The 19,884-nt window shown below is 48.2% G+C and overlaps 1 protein-coding gene across 1 annotated transcript in view; it reads right to left on the bottom strand.

Moving 5' to 3' along the window:
• The window catches only part of LOC147097553 (C-type lectin domain family 10 member A-like), a 139,864-nt gene that overhangs the window by 20,334 nt on the left and 99,646 nt on the right, over window positions 1-19,884 (bottom strand). Inside the window, exons 6-8 of the mRNA XM_085971511.1 lie at window positions 18,785-18,859; window positions 17,723-17,797; window positions 17,462-17,542 (exon numbers count right to left, since the gene is read on the bottom strand). Coding sequence (XP_085827637.1) covers window positions 17,462-17,542; window positions 17,723-17,797; window positions 18,785-18,859 — 231 coding nt within the window. The remainder of the gene's footprint in view (window positions 1-17,461; window positions 17,543-17,722; window positions 17,798-18,784; window positions 18,860-19,884) is intronic.

Raw genomic sequence — 19,884 nt, 5'->3', positions numbered from 1 at the left:
AGAGCACCTTGCTGCACATCTTTGGGGTCATGGGGACCCGTATCTGCAATGGCAGTCCTACTCAGAAGGACTTTCATGAAGGTCTGGTATCTCTGTTCAATAGATGCCCATCGCTCCTCAAGAGATGTCATTCTATTCTGAACAATGACCATGTTTTCCATACCTTGGCGACTAAGCTCCTCCATGGCCGTAGCCCTCCTCTTCTCTACCATAGCCATCCTCTCCTCTACGGTAGCCAGCCTGTAGGGTTCTCAAAATTCCCACATTCCCCAAAAGTTACTAAGAAAGGGACCCTGATTTTGGACAAGTTGTTAAAAGGGGTACCCAAAAGAAAATGGCTTCTGAACCTCGTGACAGAAGCCTGCAGGATTTTAAAAAGCAAGGTCCTGCAAAAGCAGTTCCATTCAAAGCATTGAAACGAAACCTGACATGCACGGATCTGTGAAAGACTTCGTTATTTCTAAAGCCAGACAGCTAGATAAACACAGAATATGCACCTTCATCTTGAAACAGATCAACTCAGGATAGACCTAATCTTGAGGCCATTAACTTTTTGCATAAATAATCGGTTACAGTTCGAAGTAGCTACCAAGCCAGGAAAACGCCGATTAAACTTCATAAATGACAAACAACCAGGATATTGAAGCCATTAAGCAAGGAGACAACTGCCCCAAAAGCAGTTAAGATGAATGGCTGTAATCACCTTAGACGAGCCCGCCAAAATTATACAATGAACTCGACCTGATTTGGCGTGCAGATAAGGGGATGAGAAACCTGTATAATTGTAGGCCCACTGGTAGCCAAGGTCTCTCTTCTCTTCTCTTCTCTTCCCGCTCTAACACGGAGGACGCCCACCATAACATCGGGGGCCAAACGCGCAGCACGGCAGAAGAGGGCGAGCCATCGGGGCATGACAAGGAATAGAGCCAAACAGCAAGATCAACGTCACAGCACGGCGGGGCAGGCTCAACCGAGGACAACTAGGCCGCAAAGGACCAAGCCTACACCGAAGACCACCAACCGAGCCCCAGCCGCAACGAAACTCGACGACCAAACCACCACAAGAAGAACAAAACCCGAAGTTTCCACTCTACAAACTAAGGTATCCAACAAAAGACTTTACTATCCCTATTTCTAGCAAAAGAAAAGGGGACTTACCGGACAAATCCATAACCGCGCCCTTACCGCATCAGCGGACTCAACCCAACTGAGGGACCTTCGCAGTTCCCAAGACTGAGACCACATGGGGACGGCAGGCCCCAAAGGACACAAAGAGCGAACCCCAAAACCACAACCAACAGGTTTTGAACTGTCAAGGAAACCCCATTGGTGAGCATAAATCCCTGGCCCCTCTTAGCTCAATCTAGTTAGGTAATGGGGGAGGGACAAAGGTAGGGGAATTATTAATGTGGTTGTTCCCTCGTTGTGCCGTGTGTTCCCCATTCCCAACTAAGTGTACTTTTATATGTCTGTAATTATTCTAGTAATTTCCAGTGTTGTAATATTGTTGTGCCTTTAATAAAATTATAGTTTTCTTGTACCAAACCAGTTGTCTACTCTAATTCTGTATCGCCGTCTGTACCTAAGTCCGGTGTCTAGAACCCAGGGGTGTGGGAGCGATTCGAACCGCTCAGAGACAGTCAAGGGCGGAGCTGACTGGGCACACGCCACCCCCTACAGAAATGGCGACCGCAGCAGGACACCGGCAACAGGGGTGCGATACAGTAGACAATGGTTCGGAAGAGCAAACCATAATGGAGGAGAGGATTTCTGATTATGTGTTCAGCAAGGTGAATATCACGAAGAAGTGGATCACCAATCTGTTAAAGGCTGGGCGTCCGGTAGCTGCCGCAGCTAAGTAGACAGAGGGGAAGGATCACAAGAAATCCATAGAGAAGGCAGTCTGGCTGATGTGCTTCAAGAAACAGATCCAGCTTTTGGACAGGCTCGTTGAAGCACAGGCAGCCGAGATACAGGAGTCAGCCCTGGAGGTCCAAGACAGGACTCGAGCAGGGGAGAGGTTACTGGTAGCATTGCAGGCCCTAAACCAGGAAAGGGTGCAATTAATGGGGGAGCATAAGGCCAGGTTGGAATACCTACAGTGCCAGGTCACCGAGGCCAAGAGCAATGAGCTGAGGTTGCGGGAGAAGAATGCCCGGCTAGCGAGACAAGACAGCAGGAGGAGAAAGTGAAAGACGTAAAGGCAGCCTATAAGTTAGCGAGCGAACAGGGGTTTGAAGATACAGATCATGACCCCTGCAAGGAACAGATAGAGAATCTGGGCCTTGCTCTAAGGAAGGCAAAGGGCATGGTGTGCCTCATAAGCCCGAAGGCAGCCCAGGCGGATTTTACAGGGAACGAGGGGAGAACGGTCAGACACCACAGGTAGTGCCAAGGGATGACCCGGTTGAGGAACAGGAGGTCCCACGACCACCACCCGTCGCGCCAGGTTTTAGCGAAGTCTGGCAGCAAGGGGGGGCTGGACTTAGGGGTAGAAGCGGAGATGGAACAACCCCCGCAAGAGAGGCTGGAGCCAGGGCCGATGTGCCCAGCCCGGCAACGGAGGTTTGGCCCACCCGCTGATGACGGGGAAGAGGGACCCCTACAAAACCAGTTCGTAGTATCCTACGGCACCCAACAGCTTAGGGCTGTGGTGAGCCATATCCCAAAGCTCACCGAAAAAGGGGACCCCTCGGTCCACTTCAGGGAAGTGGAACAGGCAGCCAGCATCAACGAATGCGATGATGCTGAGCAGACCAAAATGCTGCTGTTCTCTTTGGAGGGTAAGCTCCTCCAGTCCCTCTCTGACCAGTGTAAGAGGGGACAGTGTGCGTATGGGGAGCTCAAGGAGGAAGTTCTGGAGGCCATGGGGATGAATGAGGGAAGTCCTTTCTCCCGTGTGGAGAAGACAGTGCAGCTCGCAGGGGAAACCCCGCAGGCTTTCGCGGACAGGTTATGGCCGGTGTATATGAGTGCCTGCACAGGGGCACCTAACCGGGCATACCTGAACCAGGATCACCTGGCCCACTGGCTCCGCTGCCTGGTGGCAAACAGCTAGCCACAGTTCCAGGCCAAGGCAGAAGTCTGGTTTGGCCCTAAGAATCCCCTGACTACCGAACTTACGGTGATCAGACAGTTGACCCTAGCCTATAGGAACAGTAGGGGAACTGATGCACACCCACCTAAGGGGAAGGTGCATGAGGTAAAACCCGGACAGGGTAGGAAGGAGTGGCATCAGGAAGGGAATAGCCCTTCGAGCACAAAGCTCAATTGTTACGTGTGTGGGAAGGATGGACACTGGAGGAAGGAATGCAAAAACCCTTGGAAGGATAACAAGGGAAAGAATTCCTCATCCCCAGCCCAAAAGACAGAGTTAGGGATCCCTCCCATCACAGTCGAGTCATTTTTGGATGCCATGAGGTCCCTATTGACTGGCCAAGGGAGTGTAGCAGCTGCTACCGGTGCTCTGACCCCATCAGCCCCATCCAACCCACAGCCCTGACTAGAACCAGCGCAGCCTGTCGACCTGTGCCCCCTTGAAAACGATGAGGGGGGCAGGCCCTATGTTAAGATGCGGGTGAAGATGGTGCAGGGGAGATATTCGGTGGACACGGGAGCTTCCAGCACGGTGGTCCATTCGGAAGACCCGACCAATTCACCCCGGTCTAACAAGGTCCCATTTAGCCTAATGGGATTCACAGGGAACGAGCAGGCTGGGGAAAGGTCCAAACCTTTGGCCATAGATTTTGGATCCCTCCATACCATGTGGGAGGGTAACCAAAAGACCAACGAGGTGGCCAAGCAGAGGGCTAGGGAAGGAGAGTCTTGGGACCCCTATCGGACAGGTTCGGTGGCCACAATCCGGGACAAGGGAGGCACACAAGAGGTAGCTTTGGCCCCGGACCTAAAGTAGGTCCAAGCCCAAGATCCCACCCTTAAGGCCATCCCAGTAAGGAGAAAGAATGGGGAGTCAATAGAAGGCCCGTTCAGGGCAGTGGACGAGACTTTAAGGCAGGCTGCTAGTTACATTAATCAATGTAAATTGTTTGAGCCCGAGAAAAGGGAACAGCCAGTTGGGGCAAGGTCTGAGGATAGAAATCCTCAGTCTGCAGCAGGAGCAAGTTCACAGACTGCACAGGCAGGTGCAGTGGCTTGTTTTAGGGGAGGAGCCATCCCACCCACCATTTGGGACACTCCCCCACTCCTCTGGACTTAGATGAGGTGGGATGTGAGGGCGAAGACCCCGCCCCTGACCCAGATTTAGACGAGGTGGGACCTGAGGGCGAGGACCCTCAGCCTACAGCACCAGGCTGCGAAGAGTTACCTGCCCCTAGCACAGGTTTAGAAGAGGTAAAGCCTGAGGATGAAAATCCCCAGCCAGCGGTAGTGGAAAGCCCACAGACCGCACCAGAGGGGCAGTGGCTCGTGTTAAAGAACCACCAGCCAGAAAAACCCCACCAGCCAAAGTCCCTAGAAGGTCCCTACGAACGCCACGGCCAAGGAAACCGTGGTCACCGGCTCCCCAGTTCAAAAGGGCAGCTCTCAAGTCAGGGATCGGTCTGAGGACAGAGGTCCCCAACCAGCAGCCACAGGCTGCGAGGGACAAAAAGTACAGGACAAGACAGCCACACCGAAGGGAGTAGTTTTCTGCAGCCCGAACAGGGATTAGCCTGGCCGCCCGGAGACGGGCGGCGGATGTACATAGTTTCTGTAATGTAATTTTAGTTATTGTTAAGTTTGGGTGTTAGTTTATGTTTATACGAGGTGATTGGTAGTTTAAGTATTATTGTTTGTTTAAGAATGTTTGTATTGAGTCGAGGTTGCGAGACTCGACTATGCTTTACCCAAGCCAGAGAATCTCCTCGGGACCTGGCTATATGCTCTTGTGTCTCTTTACAGAAGGGATTTCGAGATGAAGGGGGGCATACTCCAACTCCGCCTGATAGGAATGAGCACTGGGAAGCGAGGTGACATGGAGGACTCCCACATCTATGGGTGCTCAGGAGAGAGAGCACCAGTTGTGAATGCTGGGGGCGGCGAACGAGGCGTGGAGGAGCTCGCCATCTATTCCCATGAGGGAAGATGGCCAGGGTGGCTGGGATCCAACTCCACCCGGTACTCCAGCCAGACCAGGTTCACCTACGGGGAGGCCTCCCTCCCCTGCCCCAGCATACAGGTTGTGGCCTCACTGGTCGGGGTCAATGAGGGGAAACACGTGTGCCTGACTGGCAGAGGACAGATTCCCCTGGGAAGGTGGTGGTGGCTCAGAAAGCTGAGCAGAGACATGGGGGACCATACAGCTGACTGGGAACGAATGGGGAACAACACCCACCAGACGGTCACCAGGACCCAAGGGGGGACTAGAGTATGCTGGGATAAGTGGTGGGAGTCGGAACAAGGAATTTATGTCTGCATGTGGGGTCACAAAGGGCCTGCCCCACAGGCATATCCATCATCTTCCCCGCATCATGGCAGGATAAGGGGGAGGGGGTGGAATGGGATTCCCACCTACACACTTGCATAGTCCCACGCTACCCAGCCCCAGTCAAAGCCACTGAACTCATGGCACGCGCCCGGAAGCCCCTGCCCACGACTCAGGCAGCAAGGACACACAGAGAGGGGTGCTCTGCCACCACCAAGGGACCAGGGAATGGGCTGGTACTAGTGCCAACGGAACAGGTGCTATACCAAGGGGTACACTACGCGGTAGCTTCCGTGATTTTAAACCTTACCGAGGTACACTTACCTGAGTGGTGCCCCAAAGAAACAGAACAGCTATACCAGGCCCTGTTAAAAGAAATGTTTAGGAAATTCTATGAGTTCGATTTTGCCAATGTAGACAAAACCGAACTGTACACCACACACGGAGTATTTTGGTAATGCGGGGAGACAAAGAAGGGGAGCCTGGAATTATGTTTTCACAGCGTTTAACACAGGATCCTCTGTCATAAACAGCTTGGATGACATAGAATTGCAGACACAGATAAACAGTCTAAAAACACAATTGAGGAAAATCTTAATGGATGAAAATAAGGTAGTAGGCTCAGAGTTACTTGAGGGCCAGGCCATGACAGTCCATTTAAAGTAGATAATAGCTGAGCTGGAAAGACACGCCAAGACTGTAAATGCCCTTATAAGAGAGGAAAGAAATGCTTCAGATCAGGCTGCACAGAACAAGGTGTGCGTACTGTACGGGGCGTGGCTGCTAGGCGAGGGCCGCAGTAACCTGGAGGATTTAAAACAGGGTTTAGTCCCCTCCTGGATCAGCAACAAGCCCTCTATCCATTTGAGAATGCATTAAGCCCATGTCAACTCCGGCTAGCTTCTGAGGCCTACCCAGTCCCAGTAGATTGTGGACGTTCCAACCATACTATCATGGGTATAGTAGTAAGGATGCCCATCATGGGTGGGACAGCTCGACCCGCGCTGGTATACAGGGTAGAGAACATTGGAGTCATTCAAGGGGGTGCACACATCCGTTTCACAGCGGTCCCACCTTATGTCATAAAGTGGGAGCACGCTATGACAGGTACTGACCTCTCGGGGTGACGGAGCCGGGGAGCACACATAATACTGTGTCCCCAGCACTTGAATGCCTAATCAAAACCACAGTGCGGGTTTAAAGCTGCTGGCGCAAAACCTATAAACGGTACCATGGAGGTAATGGCACAAGGCCATGTTCCCTCACAGGTAGCATATATAGGAGGTGGGACATATTGTGTCACCACAGGTGCGCCCCACTACCAGCATGGACAGCATAGCTGGTGTCCGGTAAGTGACAGCAGTTTCTGCTTTAAACCCGAGGTAGAAGTTCAAGTGGCCCAGGAACGGATTGTCCCCATTCCTGAACCCTCCACTGTTCACCTCACTGTAAAAGAGAATATCACCAACCTGCAAAAATATGTAGCGCATTTCGGCTACGAAATTCCCCCTCTCCCAGAACGTCTGACCAAAATACTCAAAGCAGTAATAATCTCAGAAACATTTCTACACTCTGGAGCAGAAGACAGTAGAGATAGGGGCCAAGATATTGGATATTGTGGTTCCACCCTGGTGGGACATTTTTGAAAATATAGAGGTCCCTTCATGGGTTAGAATGGCTTCCCACATCCTCCTGGTTTGCCAGCTGGAATAGTATTGTACCTAGTGTGCATTCAGTGCGAGGGAAAAGGCCAAATGATAGAATTCCGAAACCAAAGGACCTGGAAGGAACATTATGTTAACGTGGAGGGAGATACACCTGTTTGAAATTTTTTGTGTTTCTGAATAAAGATTGTTGTTTTTGTGTTTTTTTTTGTTGACTTTCGACGTGTTATTTTAATAAAGATGTATGAGTACCAAGTGGTGCAGGGGTGTTGAACCCCCTCAATGCTTGGATGTGTGTAAACGACTGTATTCTGTCTATGTATGCTTATGTACACTACATTTTAAAGAATGGGAAATGCATGTGTCATGGGATCATAGATAGGTAATTACAGGGAAGGTTGACTATGGAGGGTCGGGTATTTTGCTCACCTTGTAAATATGATACTTAAAGCAAGTTTAGTATCAACAGGGGGGAGTGTAGGGTTCTCAAAATTCCCACATTCCCCAAAAGTTGCTAAGAAAGGGACCCTGATTTTGGACAAGTTGCTAAAAGGGGTACCCAAAAGAAAATGGCTTCTGAACCTCGTGACAGAAGCCTGCAGGATTTTAAAAAGCAAGGCCCTGCAAAAGCAGGTCCATTCAAAGCTTTGAAAAGAAACCTGACATGCACGGATCTGTGAAAGACTTCGTTATTTCTAAAGCCAGACAGCTAGATAAACACAGAATATGCACCCTTCATCTTGAAACAGATCAACTCAGGATAGACCTAATCTTGAGGCCATTAACTTTTTGCATAAATAATCGGTTACAGTTCGAAGTAGCTACCAAGCCAGGAAAACGCCGATTAAACTTCATAAATGACAAACAACCAGGATATTGAAGCCATTAAGCAAGGAGACAACCGCCCCAAAAGCAGTTAAGGTGAATGGCTGTAATCACCTTAGACGAGCCCGCCAAAATTAAACAATGAACTCGACCTGATTTGGCGCGCAGATAAGGGGACGAGAAACCTGTATAATTGTAAGCACACTGGTAGCCAAGGTCTCTCTTCTCTTCCCGCTCTAACACGGAGGATGCCCGCCATAACACTGGGGGCCAAACGCGCAGCATGGCAGAAGAGGGCGAGACATCGGGGCACGATGAGGAATAGAGCCAAACAGCAAGATCAACGTCACAGCACGGCAGGGCAGGCTCAACCAAGGACAACTAGGCCGCAAAGGACCAAGCCTACACCGAAGACCACCAACCGAGCCCCAGCCGCAACGAAACCCGATGACCAAACCACCACAAGAAGAACAAAACCCGAAGTTTCCACTCTACAAACTAAGGTATCCAACAAAAGATTTTACTATCCCTATTTTAAGGTGTGGGAGCGATTTGAACTGCTCAGAGACAGTCAGGGGCAGAGCTGACTGGGCACACGCCACCCCCTACAAGCCTTACCACGGAGGTAGCAAGCGTTTCCACGGAGGTAGCCATCCTTTCCGTGGTGATGCGTTCATGCGCCAATGACTCCACAAAGGCTCTGCTCATGTTCGCTATGGACTTCTCCATTCGCTCCACACTTGCAGCGACCCCAGAGACAAAACCTGCCAGAGACTCCTGCATCTGTGCCTGGAGTTCCATCACCTCTGATCTTATGGATGGACCCAGAGGCAGAGGGTCGACATGCTGCTGAGCTGAGCTGGCAGAGTCCTGCGCCTTCCGACTAGGACTCTCCACTGCTGTCCCTGTCTCCACAATCTGCTGCTGCTCACTTGTGAGCTGTGATACACCAGGTGACAACACTACTCTATGTCCCGAAGGTCCCACCGAGGTGTGAGTGTCTGCGCTGGTGCTGGGTGCGCTGAATTCTGCTGACGCTGTGGCCTCAGAGGTTGCAGCTTCCTCTGAGGTGTCTGGCTGCTCAGCCTCTTCTTCCTGGCTAGGGGGGATGGATGCTTGTGATGGTCCTGTGGGGGAGTAAAGGAAAAGAGTCAGAGATGTGATGCAAAGGCTACATGCACATTGCTTTTTGCAGATGCTCATAAGTGCATCTGTTACAGCTTCACAATCATTATCAGTGACTCATGTAATGTCAAAGAGAAAGATGGGAAACTTTTCTGTCACCAGCTTGCTGTGTTGCACCCATCTGTCCGCCCCCCACGTGTGAATCATCCTCAACGCCCATGATTTCCAGGACGCCCTCCTCCCAGGGGGTGAGGTGGGCTACTGATGGTGGCCCTCCTCCTGTCCTGGCTCGCTCTCTTTTGTTGTGAGCTCTCTTTTCCTGCAATGAGGGAGACAAGTGGAGGTTGAGTGAGAATGAAGGAGTGAGTGTAGAGATTGCATAGCATAGATACTTAGAAGGAGACAAAGATGGAGTGAGGTTGCAAGACCAAGGGCCCTCCCTGTGTGTTGTCAGTTGTGTTCAAAGCATCAGAGTGATAGGGAGTGTGAGGGCTGCATGGTGGAACAGTTATGTGAATGTGAGCATAGAGAGAGGGGGAATGGGTAAGGGTGCATGGATGTCAGTGTCAAGTGGGATGTGGAGGAAGAGATTGCTAAAGCTGCGTGCTGGTGAGGAAAGGCAATGGGGATCAGATTGAGGGTGATGGGAAATTCATACTCACTTTTCCAGTGCGCTGAAGGCCATGAAATCTTTTCCTGCACTGTATCCAGGTTCTGCGGGTGACTCCCAAGGAATTGACCTCCTCAGCCACCTGCATCCACACTGCCTTGGTCTGAGTGGGAGGCCTCTTCCTCCCTGATGAAGGGAACAGGACCTCCCTGTGGGCCCTAGCCCCATCCACTAATGTCTGCAGTGCTGCCTCGTCAAAGCGAGGAGCTGATCTTGCCCTCCCGCTTGTCATCTCTCCTGCAGGTCCCTCTGACACCAAATGGAGGAAGCTTGGAAGCCTGCAGAAGAAGCAAGGCTTGCTGTGGACCTTAAATGCAGCAGCAATGATGACGTCATCGGTGGGGACTTTCAGTCATGAAAAACCCCTTTGCAAAAGCTTCCCACACGTTGGAAATCAATTGGCCAATTGAGTTAAAATTGCATCAATCTCCCACATCCATTTAGATTCGTGTGGGAAACACGAAATTCGGATAACATGACAACAGCCCGCACCTGAGCTAAAACCACCCCACAGAGTCTGCAAAGGGATATAGGTAGACTGAGTGAGTGGGCAGTAAGGTGGCAGATGGAGTATAATGTAGGGAAATGGGAGGTTATTCACTTTGGTAGGAAGAATAGAAAAACAGAATATTTTTAAAATTGTGAGAAACTTTCAAATGTTGGTGTTCAGAGAGATTTGGGTGTCCTCGTGCAAGAAACACAGAGAGCTAGCATGCAGGTACAGCAAGCAATAAGGAAGGCAAATGGCAAGTTGGCCTTTATTGCAGGGGGTTGGAGTATAAGAGTAAGGCTTGCTACAATTGTACAGGGCCTTGGTGAGGCCACACCTGGAGTACTGTGCACAGTTTGGTCTCCTTATCTAAGGAAGGATATACTTGCCTTGGAGGCGGTGCAACAAAGGTTCACTAGATTGATTCCTGGGATGAGAGGGCTGTCCTATGATGAGAGATTGTGTAGAATGGGCCGATACTCTCTGGCGTTTAGAAGAATGAGAGGTGATCTCATTGAAACATACAAGATGCTGCAGGGGATTCAGGGTAGATGCTGAGAGGTTGTTTCCCCTGGCTGGAGTGTCTAAAACTAGGGGGCATAGTCTCAGGATAAGGGGTAGGTAATTTAAGACTGAGATGAGGAGGAATTTCTTCACTCAGAGGGTTGTGAATCTTTGGAATTCTCTGCCCCAGAGGGCTGTGCATGCTGAGTCTATGAGTATATTCAAGGCTGAGATCGATAGATTTTTGGACTCTAGGGGAACCAAGGGATATGGAGATCTGGCGGGAAAGTGGAGTTGAGGTCGAAGATCAGCCATGATCTTATTGAATGGCGGAGCAGGCTCGAGGGGCCGTATAGCCGACTCCAGCTCCTGTTTCTTATGTTCTTATGTTCCTATCAAAATGTATCACTTCGCACTTTTCTGCGTTAAATTTTATCTGCCATGTGTCTGCCCTTTCCACTAGCCTGTCTACATCCTCCTGAAGTCTATCACTATCCTCCTCACTGTTCACTATACTTCCAAGTTTTGTGTCATCTGCTAATTTGAAATTACACCCTGTACACACATGTCCAAGTCATTGATATATATCAAGAAAAGCAGTGGTCCTAGTACCGACCCCTGTGGAACACCACTGTATACCTTCCTCCAGTCCCAAAAACAACCGTTCACCACTGCTCTCTGTTTCCTGTCACTTAGCCAATTCCGTATCCATGCTGCCACTGTCCCTTTTATTCCATGGACTTCAACTTTGCTGGCAAGCCTATTATGTGGCACTTTATCAAACGCCTTTTGGAAATCCAAATACACCATGTCAACCACATTACCCTCTTCAACCCTTTCTGTTACCTCATCAAAAAACTCAATCAAGTTAGTTCGACACGATTTGGCTTTAACAAATCCGTGCTGGTTTTCCTTAATTAATCCACACTTGTCCAATTGACTGTTAATTTTGTCCCCGATTATCGTTTCTAAAAGCTTCCCCACTACCAAGGTCAAACTGACCAGCCTGTAGTTGCTGGCTGTATCCCCTTTTATACCTTTTTTCAACAAATTCCACAGGTTCACCACCCTCTGAGTGAAGAAATTTCTCCTCATCTCAGTCCTAAATGTCCTACCCCGTATCCTGAGACTGTGATCCCTTGATCTAGACCCCCCAGCCAAGGAAAACATCCTCCCTGCATGCAGTCTGTCTAGCCCTGTCAGAATTTTATACGTTTCAATGAGATCCCCTCTCATTCTTCTAAACTCTAGTGAATACAGGCCTAGTCGACCCAATCCCTCCTCATACAACAGTCCTGCCATCCCAGGAATCAGTCTGGTGAACCTTTGCTGCACTCACTCTATGGCAAGTATATCCTTTCTTAGGTAGGGAGACCAAAACTGCACACAGTACTCCAGGTGTGGTCTCACCAAGGCCCTGTATAACTGTAGGAAGACACCCTTGCTCCTGTACTCAAATCCTCTTGCAATGAAGGCCAACATACTGTAATGATCAGTAACCTGTCATTCTAGAATGGTACACTAGGTGGAGCTGTAGAGCTGTATGTATATAAGAGTAGGCTACCCAGAAGGCAGTAGTCAAGATGGATGCTGTATAGAAGGCCACATGGCATGAATAAAGTGACTAGCTAGAAGCTAGCTGTTCATAATGAAAACGACTAGTTATTAATGAACATAACATGGTACCAGGAGTGGGAAAATCTGCTGAATATTGTGAAACGCGACATGGAGACTTTGAAGCCACCGGAGGGTTTGAAACTCACGGGGAATGTCGACTACAATTGGTGGACTTTCAAACAACAATTCGAACTCTACATTGCAGCCATCGGATTCGGTACGATGCCAGACGCAAGGAAAATAGCGTTACTGCTTATGGTTGCAGGCCCACAGGCAATAGAGGTATTTAATACATTTATATTTGATCAAGAGGAGAACAGAGAAAAATTGGAAGATGTGCTAAAGAAATTTGATACACATTGTTCTCCCAAAAAGAACGAAACCTATGAAAGATATGTGTTCCATTCAAGGACACAGAAGCAAAATGATACTTTTGATAGCTTTATGACCGATCTGAAACTGAAAGCACAGACATGTAATTTCTCTGAACTGAAATCATCCATGATTCGTGTCCAGATTGTGTTTGGTATTCATGATAAAAAGGTCAGGGAACGTCTGTTGAGAGAAACCGAACTAACATTGGAAAATGCTGTGAAAATATGCCAAGCCAGTGGCCTAGCTCAAAAGCACGCGAAGACTTTCAGTGAAATTAATAATGATGCGACTGTAATGAGTGACTGTGCTGCCGTCGGTGCTGTGTCCTACAAAGGAAAGAAACATGGGCAGAACAGAAATACAAAGCAATCGGAGGAAGGAATTTTTAATTGTAAACGCTGTGGTTACAAACACCAGTCATGAAAATGCCCAGCGTTTGGAAAAATGTGCACAAAATGTTATGGAAAGAATCACTTTGCCAAACAATGCTTTTCAAAAGTAAAAACAAAGAAAGGGCAACAAGTTAATGTGATTGAGGACACTGATTTAAGTGAGACATTTTCTGTAGGAATGGTGTCATGTGACAATATCAAAAAGGATAGAGAAAATGTGCAGCCCTCAGGAATGGACAATGTTGAACATAAAGTTAACGCAGTAAAAGAGGACAAATGGATGATCCCACTGCAGGTAAATGGAGCATTAGTTACATTGAAACTAGACACTGGGGCAAAAGCAAACTTAATCAGTATGAGTGACATTAAAAATATGAAAGAAGAGCCCAAAATACAGAAAAAGTCAGTACTACTGAAGGACTATAATGGACAGAAAATAGATAGCTTAGGTGTATGCAGTCTTAAAGTGACAGTCAAAGACAAAGTGCATCATCTCATGTTTTCTGTTGTGGCTGAAGGACTTGATTCACTACGAGGTGACAAAGCTTGTGAGGACTTAGAATTGGTCAAGAGAGTCTACCGTATAAACTGTGCCATAAGCAGACCAGATGACTCAGTGGATTCTGTAGTGAGTAATTTCCAGGATGTGTTCAAAGGATTTGGAGTTCTACCATTCACTTACAAGATCCAGCTAAAGGAGCATGCTCAGCCAGTGGTACATGCTCCATGGAGAGTTCCAGCACCCCTGCGTGACCGGCTCAAGAATGAACTGGACAGAATGACCACATTAGGAGTCATCAGGAAAGTTGAAGAGCCAACAGACTGGGTTAACTCCATGGTATGTGTAAAGAAAAAGAACAATGATCTAAGAATATGCATGGATCCAAAGGACTTAAATGCAAACATAAAACGTGAACACAACCAGATTCACAAGCGAGAAGAAATCACCAGTGAAATGTCAGGTGCCAGATACTTCACAAAGCTCAATGCCTCACAAGGATTTTGGCAACTAAAACTGGATGAAGAGAGCACCAAATACTGTACCTTCAACACACCATTTGGCAGGTATTGTTTCCTCAGAATGCCTTTCGGGATAATATCTGCATCTGAAATCTTTCATAGAGCAATGGAACACATAATTGAAGGTCTGGAAGGAGTTCGGGTCTATGTTGATGACATCATCATCTGGAGCTCCACACTGAAAGAACACAATGAGAGACTGACTAAAGTGCTACAGAGCATACGCCGGAATGGACTGAAGCTCAACAAAGCCAAGTGTCAGTTTGGCGTCCAGGAAGTCACTTTCCTAGGAGATAATCTATCTGGTAAAGGAATAGAGCCAGATATGGAAAAAGTAAACGCCATACTCAACATGCCCCGGCCCACTGACAAAAAAGGAGTGCTATGCATCATGGGGATGATAAACTTAATTGGAAAGTTCATTCCTAACTTGTCAGCCAAGACAGCCTGTCTGCGAGAACTGCTACATAAAACAAATGAGTTTGCATGGACAGAAAGACATAAACAAGAGTGGATGAACCTCAAAACAGTGCTGACAACCACACCTTCTTTGACCCAACAAAGAGAATCAAAGTGTCAATGGATGCATCAAAAGATGGCCTAGGCGCGGTCTTGCTACAAGCAGAGGGTGAAGATTGGAAGCCTGTTGCCTATGCCTCCAGGTCTATGACTGACTCTGAGTGTTGATACGCCCAGATTGAAAAGGAATGTCTAGGCTTGGTAGTTGGATTAGAAAAGTTCCATGGCTACATATATGGACTTCCCACCTTCACAGTTGAGACAGACCACTGCCCACTGGTTGCCATCATTAAAAAAAATCTGAATGAGATGTCTCCAAGGATACAACGACTCATGATGAAGCTGCAAAGATATGACTTTGAACTGATCTACACACCAGGCAAATACATAGTGTTAGCAGATGCACTATCCCGTGCACCCACAATGAGTCATGTGCGCTCTACTGAAGAAGACGTGGATGTTCATGTGAGTATAGTCACTGCTGCGCTGCCCATGTCAGACACAAAATCAAAGCAAATAGCAGAAGAAACAGTAAAAGATACAGTGTTACAAACAGTAATTGAGAACATGATAGGCGAATGTGAGACATGTCAGAAACACCAAAACAAACAAGGTCATACACTGTTAGAACTGAGGAAGGACAGATTCCCTCCTAAAAACACAAGAAACTATCCAAGAGCAAATCGATGACAATGCCGCAACTGAATCTTGTCAATCACCACCAGAACAATCTAACACAAACACACATACAGGCTCTCATGAAAACACATCAGACTTACCTGTGCTGAGAAGATCCACACGTGAAGTAAAAAAGCCTGATAGACTTAATCTTTGAGTATAAAGTAAAGCTTTGAAAATGTGTTGACTGTTGTGAAAATGTTTATGTTTATAGAGCACTAACAAAAGTGTTACTGATATCATCTTTATCGTGTTTCTTGAAAGTTGATTGATATTGATTTTGTTTAACCTCTAAGAAAGGGGGATGTAACGATCAGTAACCTGTCATTCTAGAATGGTACACTAGGTGGAGCTGTAGAGCTGTATGTATATAAGAGTAGGCTACCCAGAAGGCAGTAGTCAAGATGGATGCTGTATAGAAGTCCACATGGCATGAATAAAGTGACTAGCTAGAAGCTAGCTGTTCATAATGATAACGACTAGTTATTAATGAACATAACACATACCATTTGGCTTCCTAAAAGCTTGCTGCACCTGAATGTTTGCTTTCAGTGACTGGTGTACAAGGACACCCAGGTTCCTTTGTACATCAGCATTTCCCAATCTATCACCATTTAAATAATACTCTGCCTTTCTGTTTTTCCGACCGAAGTGGATAACTTCACATTTATCTGTTATGCCTGGTGGCAATGGCTGCGCCTCATAATGGCCAAGTTGTGCAGCATGCAGCAGAGGATGACGAACAGAGACAACCGCTCAGCTGAGTGCTGGAGGGCTCCTCCCGAGCGGTCCAGGCAGCGGAACCGTTGCTTGAGCACTCCGATGGTCTGCTCAATGATGTTCCTGGTGGCAGCATGGCTCTCATTATATGAGTGCTGGCCAGGAGTGTTGAGGTTGCGGAGGGGAGTCATGAGCCAGGTGGGGAGCAGATAGCCCTTGTCTCCCAGCAGCCAGTTTGAGGTGGTGGCTGGAATAGAGCTGGCACACCAGTCTGGCACAGAGTGAATGCATCGTGGCTGCTGCCAGGATAGCTGGCATTGACGGTCAGGATTCACACAAAATCCAGGCCGACACTCCAGTGCAGTACTGAGGGAGTGCTGCACTGCTGGAGGTGCCGTCTTTCGGATGAGATGTTAAACTGAGGCCCTGTCTGCTCTCTCAGATAAACATAAAAGATCCCATGGCACTATTTGAAAGAAGAGCAGGAGAATTTTCACCGGTGTCCTGGTCAATATTTATCCCTCAACCAACATCACTTAAAAACAGATTATCTGCTCATTATCACATTGCTGTTTCTGGAAGCTTGCTGTGCGCAATTTGTTGCCGTGTTTCCTACATTACATCAGTGCCTACACTTCAAAATACATCATTGGCGGTGAAACGCTTTGGGACATCCTGAAAGGCACTATAGAAATGCAAGGCTTTTTTTATTTCTCTCTCTATAACTTTTAAATTCTTGTAGCAGATCTGGTCAGTCAGTTTCTGAGGCCAATCCCGCGAGGTTTTACTGAGCAGTTTGGCTGATGAGCGGGACTCCCGTCTCGCACATTTAAAGCAGTAATGATGTCCGTGGACCCCAATTTTCAGATATGATGACCTGTCCCTGTTTCCGGTGGGTGCCTTCCTCACACATTCCAGTTCAGCGCTATAAATGGTGGTCATCGCGCCCAGGGTGGGAGTGACGCGGTTCGTCGGTTTTCGCGATGTTAACCACTCACTTGCCCGGTTCCCGCTGGGCAGGCAGGGTTAAAATCAGGGCCACTGACTCCAACCAACAGCAGCAAGAGCAGATTAACTTCTCCCTCATTTGTAGTTAGTTGGAGCTTGCTGTGCACAAGCCAGCTGCTATGTTCAACCACGGAACATAATAAGCCCCATTACAAAGTGATTCATTGGCTGAGAGACACTTTGGGATGTCCCGAGTGCCTGATAACGCACTCTAACTCCAGCCTCATTGTTTCATTCTCTTCAAACCCAAACTTGGGGGTCACCACTCGATTGGCCCCGTCTTCTCAGCAGCTCTTGACAAAGGTGATGGTGTTGGGAGCTCAGGGCCTTGGCCCTTCACACAGGTTTCTCAATAATGAAATGGCAGCTTTCCAGCAATGACCTGGATTGTTTCATTGATCCGACTCTCTGGAGTCTCATGCTGGCTCTTACCTGATGGGTTCAGGCACAACTTCTTGCGGAGATTGTCACTGTCTTCCTGCAGCAACGACACATTCCTCGATATTTCAGCATCTGTTCAAGAGCAATGGGAGTCAATGAGTCATTCTGGTAATGTAGTGACCGAGGAATCAGACAGACACAGTGGGGAATGTGTGGTGGGGGGTTTGGGTGGGGTGAGTGGGTCAAGGGAGATCAGAAAAGTGCACTAAAAGAATATAGAAACATTTGAATTGTGATAAATCTCAGACTGACCATTTCTCTGGAGGCGAGAGATGTCTTGTTTGAATGTATTCTCAATCGCTGCCAGGTTTGTTGAACACTCAGTGCCTAAAAATAGGAAATGTGATGAATTATACGGACAAGTTAAAGATTCTACAGAATCAGGGCACTGTCTCCATGGGAACAGAATAAATAATAACTCACTGAGTGTACAATGTTGTTATAACTTCTGCTGAAGCCTGAATTGACCTGGTGGCATCGAATTTAGAGCCACGGTCACATTGACAGCCACAGGCAAGGCGGGCCTTGCCCTGCTTTGACCCTGCAGTTGTGGCAACAGCGGTTGACCATTTTCAGTTACTATCTCCGTGGTGAAGCAAAGGCGACTCATACACGGGTGCTCACTGAAGCTGAGGTAAGAGAATTCTTCCCTGAAGACCCTGGGTGGATATGGCCGCCTGTTGAGAGCCCTGCTCCCCCTCCTCCTCCTCCCTCTTCTAGCAGCTCATCCTGCTCTGTGTAGCCTCTCTTCATTCTCCCTGTCATGTCCTACATCGGGAGGAAGCACGACCAGGCCACACATGCTTGGAGAAAGCTACTTTGTGCAATATATTATAAGAGGCACAGAGAGGACTGCAAGAGCAGCCAGACCACTCCCTGTAGATGAATGAAAGTTTCAACAACTCTAGAAGTCTTCCAAAAAGAAGTCAACCAGCAGTCAGAAGAAATAATCCAGCAACTAACCTGTAAGTACTGCATGATCCCTTTAAATAGAACTGGTGGGGGATTCTTCAAGCCGTTTAACATCATGCTCAGCTGAGCGAAGTTAAGGTCATTTGCTGGAGTGTGGAGTTGTAAAAGGGCTTCAAATCAGCGTTGCACACTGATTCGCGTCATGATCTGCCTGATCTGCATGCTGCCGGTGGTTGGGAGGCGCACACAAACCCCTTTACCAAGATGGCATCCTGTGCACTTCCTATTGGATGAATGTGCACATCTTGGACCCTATTTTGGAAGCTTAGCTGCCCATGCACCATCTAAAAAAAAAGCACAACACAGCCCACTTTAACCTAAATTGCATTTAAAATCACTTACTCGATTTCTCCAACTCAGAGAGTTTCTTCTGTAACTCGCGGTACTGTCGTTCTAATTCAGCAACAGCTTCTGAAACTGCAACAGACACAGATTAGAAACATTGCTGGGGAATGGGGCAGGTGATTTGTGCTGGGGAAGGGATGGAGTTAGTGATGGGGAATGGATAGAGTTGGTGATGGGGAAGGGATGGAGTTAGTGATGGGGAAGGGATGGAGTTAGTGATGGGGAGGGATGGAGTTAGTGATGGGGAAGGGATGGAGTTAGTGATGGGGAAGGGATGGAGTTAGTGATGGGGAAGGGATGGCGTTAGTGATGGGGAATGGATGGAGTTAGTGATGGGGAAGGGATGGCGTTAGTGATGGGGAATGGATGGAGTTAGTGATGGGGAAGGGATGGAGTTAGTGATGGGGAAGGGATGGAGTTAGTGATGGGGAAGGGATGGAGTGAGTGATGGGGAAGGGATGGAGTTAGTGATGGGGAAGGGATGGCGTTAGTGATGGGGAATGGATGGAGTTAGTGATGGGGAAGGGATGGAGTTAGTGATGGGGAAGGGATGGAGTTAGTGATGGGGAAGGGATGGAGTTAGTGATGGGGAAGGGATGGCGTTAGTGATGGGGAATGGATGGAGTTAGTGATGGGGAAGGGATGGCGTTAGTGATGGGGAATGGATGGAGTTAGTGATGGGGAAGGGATGGCGTTAGTGATGGGGAATGGATGGAGTTAGTGATGGGGAAGGGATGGAGTTAGTGATGGGGAAGGGATGGAGTTAGTGATGGGGAAGGGATAGAGTTAGTGATGGGGAAGGGATGGAGTTAGTGATGGGGAAGGGATGGAGTTAGTGATGGGGAAGGGATGGAGTTAGTGATGGGGAAAGGATGGAGTTAGTGATGGGGAATGGATGGAGTTAGTGATGGGGAAGGGATGGAGTTAGTGATGGGGAAGGGATGAGTTAGTGATGGGGAAGGGATGAGTTAGTGATGGGGAAGGGATGGAGTTAGTGATGGGGAAGGGATGGAGTTAGTGATGGGAACAGGGATGGAGTTAGTGATGGGGAAGGGATGGAGTTAGTGATGGGAACAGGGATGGAGTTAGTGATGGGA

This window comes from Somniosus microcephalus, chromosome 31 (assembly GCF_052327205.1).
Source record: "Somniosus microcephalus isolate GS21.2 chromosome 31, FLI_Smic_1.0, whole genome shotgun sequence".
Taxonomy (NCBI): domain Eukaryota; kingdom Metazoa; phylum Chordata; class Chondrichthyes; order Squaliformes; family Somniosidae; genus Somniosus; species Somniosus microcephalus.
This window is presented reverse-complemented; position numbering and strand designations above follow the sequence as displayed.